Source organism: Halyomorpha halys, unplaced genomic scaffold (assembly GCF_000696795.3).
Source record: "Halyomorpha halys isolate HHAL.00 unplaced genomic scaffold, Hhal_1.1 Scaffold287.1, whole genome shotgun sequence".
Taxonomy (NCBI): Eukaryota; Metazoa; Arthropoda; class Insecta; order Hemiptera; family Pentatomidae; genus Halyomorpha; species Halyomorpha halys.
In genome coordinates this window covers 1,230,043-1,241,718 of record NW_027111053.1, presented here as the reverse complement: position 1 = coordinate 1,241,718, position 11,676 = coordinate 1,230,043, and the positions used below count along the sequence as shown (strand labels likewise).

General features: G+C 30.2%; 1 protein-coding gene across 1 annotated transcript in view; it reads left to right on the top strand.

The window, feature by feature from the left end:
• Positions 1 to 2,974: 2,974 nt before the first annotated feature.
• Positions 2,975 to 11,676, top strand: part of LOC106680787 (neurensin-2) — a 67,099-nt gene continuing 58,397 nt past the window's right edge. The window contains exon 1 of the mRNA XM_014420719.3: positions 2,975 to 3,168. Within this exon, the coding sequence (XP_014276205.1) occupies positions 3,007 to 3,168 (162 nt within the window). The 5' untranslated portion in view covers positions 2,975 to 3,006. The remainder of the gene's footprint in view (positions 3,169 to 11,676) is intronic.

Sequence of the window (11,676 nt, the reverse complement as noted above, 5' to 3'; positions counted from 1 at the left end):
TACATAGGTCATATAATATATACAGTAATATATTCTAATGAAACCTTTTTCATTTTTTTCATATAGTTTTTTTTTATTATTTAAAACGGGAAGGGAGAGAACGATTAAATTTTTTAATATACCACCAATAGTAGACGCATTATAATATCCTATTAATTCTAAAGAGTTATATTTATTTGCACACTGAAATATTAGTAGACTAAATATTACAGAATATGTAAGCATTTTTTGACTTATTAAAAAAAAGATAGAACAATAGGGAGGAGTTTTGCATTTCATAAAGAGATGTACTTTTAAGTATAAAATTTGTTGAAATAAATAATATGTCCTATTAAAATTATCATCATTTCGTAACTTTGGTACATATTGCGAAAAGATCGGACCCGAGATCCTGAATGCTGAGTACAGTGGGCTGTTATCACAGACCTATCCACCCACTTGCCTCCCCTCAACGGATAATGGCTATTGACTCCACCTCAACTCACTCCACCACATGTACTTGAAAAAGAGAAAACGTATATTTATGACTAAACAAAAGTAGCATAGATTTCATTAATCATTAAGAATGTGATATATTTATATTAATGTCATATAATACGGCGAAGTATCGTAATCATGAAAAGTTTCGAATTCGAGTTATTAATAAAAATACAACTTTTAAGGTACCCTGGCACCAAATAATCAAGTGTGCATGTGAAGAGTATACAGTATAAGAGCCCAGGAGTAGAAAAACGGCAGTAACTTTACTCTAATTTCTTATTACTTTAAAGAAAACTAAAATTAACGAGTCTGCTAAGTATAAGTAAGGGAAATGAAAAATGGTGGATGTTTCAAACAGTTACAAAAAATATTTTTTTAATTTGTAGTTCTATATCTTTAAAACTACCAACAACACTAGAAAACCAGAGAAAACATCATTTAAAGTAGAGTACATTTGCAAAAATATGAGCCGTAATAGAGCTATTTACGTTCCCATATATAATTTTTTTAAAAAGCAACGATACATAAAAAATCAGAAGTTAATGAATTTATTTTGAGAAATCTATACCTCAAAAATCATTCGATGTACTGATGTCTATTAGAACTCAAAATAAAACTAGTTTAATGGACTATAAAGTAGTTTATGACGTTTATCATCAATGTAGTAGTTTCAATGTTATTTGACAATACAAATTGATTTCTGGTTGTTCCTAAAAAATTTATATTCATATGCGAATCTCATTAAAACTGCGACCTCTACGGAGATACGTGTAATAAACTACTTTATAGTAAGTTAAATTACGTTTATTTTGAGAGCTAGCAGACATATGTACGTCTTATGATTTCTGAGATTTTTTTTTTCAGACATCAAACATTTTATCTAAACAACTATAAATTAACATATTTTGAATTTATTTTGCCAAATATCATAAAAACTACTACTCCCAAGAAGATAAAGGTTACCAACTACTTTATAGTACATTTGACTAGCTATAATTTGAATGCTAATAGATAGTCTAATGATTTTTCAGCACATTTTTTGATGAAATGTTGCTTTTTTAAAAACTGTATCTCCGGAAATATTGAGCTTACATAGCCCAATCAGGGCTCATATTTTAGCAAATCAACTCTATTGTAAATGATGATCTCTTAGGTTTTCTAATGTTGTTGGTAGTTTTAAAGATATAGAGCTCCGAAGGAAAAATTAATTATTCGAACGTTTTGAAACAGCCGCCATTTTTTATTCCCCCTAGCTATACTTGGCAGACTCTTCAATTTAGACAAGTATTTACAGATAGTTTTCACTAAAGTAACAAAAAATTGAGGCGAAATAACTGCCATTTTTTCTCCCCGGCGTTTGTACTAATGTGACTTATCAAAAGTTGGCATATATATCATCAATTTCCACATTTTTTAAAAGATTTTCTTTAACTTCAACGATTTTGATAAAACTTAGTAAACCAACGTATTCAATATCCGGTAAATTAAATGTCTTCAATATACGATTCGTCTAATCGTTACTGAAATAGCTTGAAAGGGCTTAAGTTTCAAAATGGCTACTATTACAATACATTTTTTGATGTTAAAAACTTCTAATTTGAATATATTTTTTTCTAAATTGTCATAATGTTGCGCAACGTTTCGGGACTATTGTCCCATATTCATGTACTTTAATAAACCTCATAATTAGTCAAACTTTTAATTTCACAAGGGAAATTATGTCATTATCTAAATGGCTGAAAAAAATTGCTTTACACTGTGAACATTGTGCAACACTATGATAATTTAGAATAAAATATATTCAAATTGAAAGTTTTAACTTCAAAAAATTTATTGTAATTGACTTACCAGACTTCCCAAAAATAAAATCCAAAATGGCTACATTTATAGACTTTTAAAACTACTTTTTATTTCAAATAAATTAATAAATAATAAGTTATGTATGTAGTAAATAATAAACTGTTTCTAATTGTTGATAGTTAGATTTTTTAGATAAAAAAAAAAAAATATATACTATGAAAGAATTTGATAATTAACTTGAAGAATTACAAACGGTTCTAAAATGTTGAAAACATAGTTCTGGAAATAAGAGTAGTAATATATAGACCGTCGGAAAGCCAAAGCATTCAGGAGTAATCATGTCAAACCTATGAGGTCATAGAAGATATTAGAGAGTGTCGAGAACCCATAAATAAATCCAATAGACTCAAACAAAGTACGACAGAGACAAACATAGAAAAAAATGGTTAGAAAGGAGCTGGACGGGGGACCTCCTTCAATGACATGAAGCGTCACATGGCTCATTCGACATCACCAATACTTCTCATTATATTGTGATTATGATGCTTTCCATCTCAGTCTTGGTATTAATTGTATTTTAAGAGTTAACAATTTAGCAAAAACAATAATAAAAGTTTTGATATTAATATTCATTCTCACACATTATTCATCCTACAAACTATTTCTGATTTTTTTGGAACGCTGTTGTAGACCAGTGATGATCGCCATAGACTAGAGCCGGCAGAGATGACGGACTGGAAGAAACGCGGCCTGAAGAAGGTGATGGTGGCCGAGCTGGAGCCGTCTGGTCCCGACCCCCGGTGCCCCTTCCACTTCGGCATCAGAACCTACTTCGGGAGCACCGTCGATGGCCAGGAGGAGGTCATCGAGACTGTCGATTTCCTAGAGGTCAGTGTCATTATACCTATCTTATCGCTTAAATGGGAAAAAGGCAAATAAATAAATAATTACTCACTTATAATTTATTAATGATAAATTTATGAATATAGTAAGTACATTCGGATTTATGGTGAGCGGTAATAGAGTTTCGATATAAGACAGTGTAAACTTGACAGTGAAAGCACACAATCTTGTATATATACGCTCTTTAATACAAGTTATATGACAATTATTGTTATTAACTATATTTATAACAATAATTGTTAAACATCTGTAAACTGTCTCTATTATTTTCTGGGAATCAGCCAGAGAGATAAAATACTGAAATCAACCTAAGAGTTTTGTCGTCTTGTGTCGGATAAAACGTATAAGCATAGCGATCAGTACTTCTAGAATCATTCTTATACCTGAGCGACCTGGTCACTGGTCAATCAGGGGAGGGGGCTGCCATAATCAATCAGGTTTCAGCATGGAAAAGGCGAATGGAACCAATTTTTTAAAAAAATTATATATAATTTTGCTGTTACAATCAGTATTTGCTTGAAAAAAACTGTTTTTTAAATAAAACTAATACTTTTATGTTACTTCATAAGGGAGGCAGCTTCCATATTCCAGAGAAATTATATGATACAATCTTCCTAAACTTATACAATTGTATCAGCAAAATATATCATTATTTGAATAAATGAATTTTTACGAAAAACATTAAAACAAATGGTCATCCTAACCTTACAGGGAAAATTTATTTAACCCAGAACAACGTTTTTTAAATTGTATTTAATATTTAATTATATTTCATTATTATTATTCATAAAGTTTATATAAATCCAATACATAAGCTTCCTCCTAATTAAGAAGAACATGATTAAAAACAAAAGAATAGAAACCTTAGAAGAGTAGCCCATAATTAAAAAATCTAACAACAAGAGACTAATTAAAATGTAATTAAGGGAACAGTAATTAAAACCTAGTAACAAAGTAACCTAGCAAAATAAAGACCTTAATGCTTTTAATTGCAGTTGTACTTATGTTTCAACTCTGCCTATAAGTTCCGTACTGCCTTTGATTTAGTAACTGTTACGTAGAAAGCTCAGCAAAATATTTATTAGCACAACATTATATTTTATTTTGCTACAGAATAATTAATGTGACAACAGCTCTAACTAAACGGTAAAATGGCTGAAAGGGTGTAGTGATAGAATGGTGCAATGGTACAGCTGTCATTATCAGCAGTTAATGTCAGTAAATTGCGAAGGCATTGGAAAGCGACTGGAAAGTCAGATTGTTTATGACCTACAAAATGTATGAAATATTCATAGAACTGAAGCACTAGCACTTAAACAGATGAGTCGAATAGATGGAACAGTTTTCCACAGGGGTAGGAAATTTCCATATGTTTACTAGGTGGAAATTTTGACACTAAAAATATATATCTCTGTTTATATTAACAAAACGTTTTCTCCATAACATCGATTACATTATTTTGCAATAATACATCTATGTTTACATGATTTTTAATTATTTTTAGGAGGGAAAAGGAAATTAATTCATAAACATACAACGGATTTACCTCAGCGCTAATAATTCGTTAGAATCTAACGTAAAATAATTTTAAATAAATTATTACAGTCATTTGTACAATCTAATTTATAATTTACGAATATAATTTATAATTATAATTAATTTAATTGAAATGTTGTTATGACTGAGGTATTGCTTCTTCTCTAACATATATGGTTAGACACTCAAAACATTTTTAAAACTACCGAATATTTTAACTACTACATTTTGTCACTACAAAAAAGAAATCCACATTTTGGGGATACCATTATTGAAATACAAGGCCAACCATCACATTAAATTCTAAATTATTCTGTTGTATTAATATTTTTGTAAGGTTTGTTTTTATTCAAGGAATCACACAGAATCCTTGTTTTGGGAATTTTTTCAATGTTACTAGATCTAGTTAAAATTTGTAGAACATATCAAGTAAATAATTTTGATGTAAATGTATAATATGGTGTATTATTTTGTATACCATGAAATAAATCATAATATTAGGTCAATAAAATCAGATTTTTACTACAACTTAGAAAGGCAAATTAATTTTTGTTATATATAGAAAAAAAGGGTAAAAGTACAAAACAGGAAGAAAACCATTACTTTAGGCGTTACACACACAGAAACAGAGCCGTAACAAAAGTTTTAATCAATTAGGAAAAGTGTGGGCTATTCAGAAGAATGACATACCATTAAGACTTTTGTGTTATTATAAATAAAGCAGAGGAAAAATTTAAGTCATTGGAGTCGATATAATTTCACCTTGTCTTTCCTTCGAAAGATTCGCTTATATAATTATCGAGCCTGACAACAATAACGACTATTGATTGGTGTACAGCAACAGGATTAAAATTTCACTATAAGATATAACACCAAAATAATATAAAATAATTCTTCCTTTAATAATTAAGCCAGGAATTATTCTAAGTTTAAAAACATTTATTAAGAACGAGTAGATCATTGTTTGAAAAAAAAATTACACAAAAAAAGAGAGATCACGGTAAATCCTTGTTTTGAGGAATTTTACAACATTACTAGATATCAGTAATTTTTTTTTTAAAAAGATTTTTTTCTTATTCTGAAGTCGTTGGTCGTTCGGCCATTCGACGTTTTGGTGCTCAATATAAATTTGATTTGTTAAAATGCTCATTGGAAAATGTTTGTTTCTCAACTCAATCAGAGAAGGATATTAAGGACATCAAGGTCGTCTCCATCCTCTCTACCTTTTCCATGTGTATTGTTTTTGTTTCCTCCTTAATGATAGTCCTTATCACTCTTTTTATTGAGTCATAGGATCTTGGATGGACTGCTTGTTGCAATTTTGCCCCCTGCTTGGGAAGACTATCTGCCTCTTCATTTCCTGATATCCAGCAATGGCTCGGAATCCACTGTAGGACCACATTAGTGCCTTGAAGTGCCAGGTCGTGGAAGAGGGATTTGCATTTCAAAACAGCATTTGATAGAATTTGTTGCGTGTTAGTAACAGCAAGGATAGCAGCTTGAGAGTCAGTGAAAATAACTCTGAAGGCTGTGAGGATAGCTGCTATGTCACCATCGAGGTTTGTACCTCCCTTACCTACTGCAATACTTAATTAGAAACCTCTTGAGTAACCTCCTGCTTCAGCATTATTAACAGTTTATTCAGCCGACCCGTCCATAAAAATGTGAAGCCTATCCTGAGAAGGGTACTTTTGAACTATTGCTTCTATGGCTATTTGTTTTGTTTTGACTCAGAGCCGGATGTTGTTTTCTCATCAACCTTGTGGAGGAGTTGCAGCACTGCCTTGCTTGCGTGATAGTAGATTGGGAAATGTCCAGGGTTCCTCCCATGTCTTTCCTTCAAGACGTTTTAGGAGCTTAAGCCTTTTTTCCCCCTTTTCCAACCATCTCTTGACTCGATTTGTTTGTTCCAATTCATTTTTGGATCTAATGAACTCCTGGGTATTTTTCCGCCTTTTATATTCTCGCTGAAACGAGCCACCTGCTCAGCCGTACCTCGGTGCCTCCGGGAACCTCTTTGCTTCGACTACATCCTATTTTCCCTATCTAGATACATCTAGAGCCAAGCTAAGACCATTCTTTCATAAAGCTTAGAAAAAACACTGTTTTGAAATAGTTAATGTTGTTTCAAGTATGCCTTCTATTCTGGAATTTCGGGGGCGGGCTGTGAATGGTTAGTTCCCATCTAATCATTTTGATCTCTCCTTGAGGAATTGCAATACCACCACCATCCATCGACCAATAATCGTTATGTGCTGATTTCAATATGCTTTCTTTTCTACAACAGGTTGCGGAAAAAACAATAAATATTTGCTACTACGTCTTCAAGTTTTGTGGTGTAAAACATCAATGATTATAATAACAACCTTTCATTGTATACATCAAACTATTTACACTGATATGATTCTTGTGAATTGTCCTTTAATAATTAACATAAATTATTGGTATAATGATTCACCATAAAATATCGTTTAATACCTAATTTAATAACCGAGTTACGAAGGCAATAATAACGATCTGTAGTTTTTTTCCCTTAAACCTTCAAAACCTACAAGGTCCCAAGTAACTATTTCTTAATCTCCTTTTTTTATTTCTGATTATGTTGAGTCACACAAAAATGTGAATTTGATATACAAATATATATTTTTTAAAATTTGATTTGGCATGAGTGTTACCTATAGGTTACCTACAAATTCACAATACTTTTTTTTTAATAAATTCATTTAGTTTCTATGCATATTCCATTGAAATAAAATGTTAACTAAATATTTGTACTTACTTTTTTAGTCCCCTAACGAGAGTAAAACTAAAACAAATCTTTTGAGTCACTGAAACCTCATGATACGTTCAATAAAACGACAATGAATAGTAAGGCTTTGGCAACATACCAATTCCTATTTACTTTATAACTAAACAATAGTTCAAAGAAAACTCTTTACATACGATTAAGTAGCGAAACACTTCATTTATTTGTAATACATTCTCAAAATTGTGTGACATGTAATTGACAATAGGCGCTGAAGGTTAACCCAAACAATAACAATATATAATAATTGGACTGCTTAGTTTTGAGCTACTAAAATCTTTCCTAAGAGGCGCTACAGGAACACCTGCTGACAAGGCCTCTTGTACAGCCGATGAAAGGCAGTGATGAATTCTATTCCCATCATCACACCCGAGCTACCGGTAACTGTATCATCCTCTTTGACACAGCTATCGGTAAACTGTATCATCCTCTTTGACACAGGTATCATTGATCCTTTCTATTTTTAGGGAGGATAAAGGTCTCTATTTATAGTATAGGTCACGGTCAATAGAGAAGATTCTTATACAGCATCTTCGTTCAAAGATCTTGACAATAAAATCAGTGAGAGGTTAACTTTAGGATATTGGAAACCAGCTGCAATTTTTATTTGAATACATTAATTAATATAGAACATCGAACAAACTCGAATCAATATTATTTTTGAACTTTAACTTACAAGAAATTCCATAAATTTCCTTAATTGATTATTTCAAAAATATGGATGAAATAAGAACAAATACATTCCTATCCAGTATGGTAGTCAGAGGACTGTGTCTCACATAAAAAAATAACAAATTAAAACTGATTATTTAGTTAGGCGGATTACGGATTGAGGTTAAGTAGGCTCGTATTGAAAGAACATTTCTTGGCAGCATTCCATATCAGATTAGCTCAAAATTTATATCAACTGCCTGAGATACTAACCTGGGCATTTTTTATTTTATTTCCTACTCTGCGAAGGATAAATCGAGAAATATTCGCAACATTATTCTCAAGAAAAATGTCCTTTTTTAAGCTGCCGTCATTTCTAAGAGTAGAGGCCGGGCCCATCCATTAATATAATACCGCATCCCTTAATCGCTTCTCTTAAGGTCTTTCCCACTATAAATAACAAAGAAAAAATCCACAGATTAGTCAATTTAACTGCAGGTCTGAGAGAATTTTGCTAATTATAAATGTAGAAATATTAGCATTGTCGTTCACAAATAATAAATTTAGGTTAAATAAAGATATTTTCTGGCCATGAATCAGAACAATTTCTTTTTTTTTTTCAATAAAAAGATAATAGCATCAATTAGTAAAATTAGAAAACAATTGAAATCTACTAACTTTATTTTTAAAAAAAGTGGTTAACTTCAATTTAGAAATAGAAGAAATAGGTCAAGATTATATTGCCATTATTAATAAATTGAATATTTAAAAATAAATCAGTATGTATAAAAAAGTAAATAGTAACGATTGTAAATGAGAGGGGTATTAGATTAAACGCTTAAAAATAAATAAACCCTGCAAAGTCCAATTTGTACATAACAAACAATAAAATAGGCAGTTTTCAATAAAATTTATAATTAAAAATTTCAAATATAATTTAAATAATAATAATAAAGTTAAATTTTGCGATTATATAATAAAAATTGGATTAAAAATAACCTAAAAACTTATTGGATTCAAAAAAGGTTCTTAATAATTAAAGAAAAATCTATAACAAAACTAGGTACGATACAATACACAACACATTAGTATACAAGCTTTGTCCAGAAAAAAATCAATTATAAATATAAGAAAATATGTAATATTAAACAGAAAATTAACAAAAATATTTGTCCTCGAGTGAAAAAATATTTAGTTAATAAAAGCATTAAAACATTAAACAATATTGACGATGAATGTTCCACTATAAATTTCTAAAAAATAAAACGAAGAAACAAAATAAATAAGGAGCCATATCGATACAAAATAGTTTTAGATAAATACAATAATTTATATAGAACAACCAATACAATAGAAAATCTAAAAAAATATTAAATACCAAATAACATAAAAAATTAAATAATAGATAATGATATTATAATCCTAATAGCTGATCTAGAGATAATCTATGTAAATTTAGAAATATCTGAATGTAACTAGGAAGTACAAATATATAATTACAAACAATAATATTTCTAAATTCAACAAAAATCCAAAATATCAATATTAAATAAAAAAATCAACAGTAACAATGAATTAACATCATAATTGATAATATAACATAAATGGCCCAAACAAAAACTAAAAAAAAAAAAACAAAAAAAAAAACAGAATACACTATCATTCTTTGGTTTTACAGGCATGTTTGAACTGTTTAATCAATTACAATAATTGTGACATAATAATTCTATTAGAATTAAAAAAATATTGAACGAATTGGGTATAACACAGTAAGTTCTAGACGAGTGAATTAAAATTTTATAATGGGACGAATCCCCTAAAATGAGAAGGATATAAGACGTCAAATGATTAAGTAAATAAAAATTATTCAAATAATTTGTTTAAGAACTGAATTAAGGAATAAGGGATCATCCAAAATTTGTAATTTGTGTTTTTGATGAAAATACACGTTTTATAATGGGACGAATCCCCTAAAATGAGAAGGATATAAGACGTCAAATGATTAATTAAATAAAAATTATTCAAATAATTTGTTTAAGAACTGAATTAAGAGATCATGCAAAATTTGTAATTTGTGTTTTTAATGAAAATACACGTTTTCAGGTTCTTTGAATCCAAACCAAGTTTGGCAAAATTCCCTGTTTGTGTGTGTGGGCATTTAAAAAAATCATGTCCAAAAATTTATTTTTTTATTAAGTGCATTAATGCTAAATTCCTTTTTTAATTCCTTTAATTTTTTTTATATGGAACACTAACCAACTATCATTGTTTATAGTAATAAACAATAGATACACATAAATTAAGAATGAATTTGATAATTTGGAATTTTCCTATCTCTATGGTTATTATGTCAATAGTCAGATTTTATTTTCACTTCTATATATGAAACATATTTTCACCCCTAATAATAAAAAAAAATAGCTGTTTTAAAATATACGAGACCATATCTTTAAGAAAGAGCGGTAAATGAAAGTTGAGTTATGGGCAGAAATAGCTATAACTAAAACTAATAGCTAAAATTGTCATTGATACGACCCTTATTCATGAATGAACCATTCATAAATAAATATCGTATCCATGGAAATTTTAACCATTAGTTTCATAGCTTGTCCAAACCAGACGTAAACCGCACCAGATTTTATATATTCGGTTCGCAGTATTCAAATTTATTGTATATTAATGTTACTTTATTTCCTTTACAATTTATATTTGTTCACATACCAATTATATTTTTGTATATTATGATATCCCTATCATTGTAGCGCCAATGAATGTCCGAACCGTAAGCCGAAACGTCGGGTTTCATCAAATAGTTATATTTTTTTCTTAGTTGAAGATTTTCGTTTGTGGCGAAATACCTAAGGATACCCTAAATTTAAGAGAAAAGGACTAAACATCACAACGATCCCACTATCTCCCTTGTCTTTATTCAACTCTTTTCTCCCCCATGGCTATTATCGTCCTGATGGTGGGCACCAACATTAGACTTGCGGAACAATAGCCATTGTCTGCTGACCCGCTTCTCTTCAGATCAAAGGACACTGCCCCGGCCCCTACGGGTTTTCTCCGGAGATTTTTATATAGCTGTATAGAAATATAAATTTTATATTGTGCGGGGAGAAAAATCTATATTAAATAACGAATCAGTCTGAATATTAATAACAATACGAGAATTGCATGACCTTTGGCAACCCCAAAGGTCAGCTCCAATACTAATAGCGACCTAACACAAGGTCAGCTTACTGCTGATTAAAGTTTTAGCTATCTATACATTTGTAACTATTTTCAACAACTCTACAAGCCTGTTTTAATAACTACGATGCGATTATTATGATCTGCTGCTTCAATTCTCTTATGAAATAAATATTTACAGGTTAGTAGACTATTTATTGTCTAGTTTAGGTTCTACCAGATTTGTTACATGTTCAGAATATATGGTGCTCCACCATTGGCAGGTCTTGAGGAGTGGTTCTCCGTAGTAAAATTGTAATATTAATTTT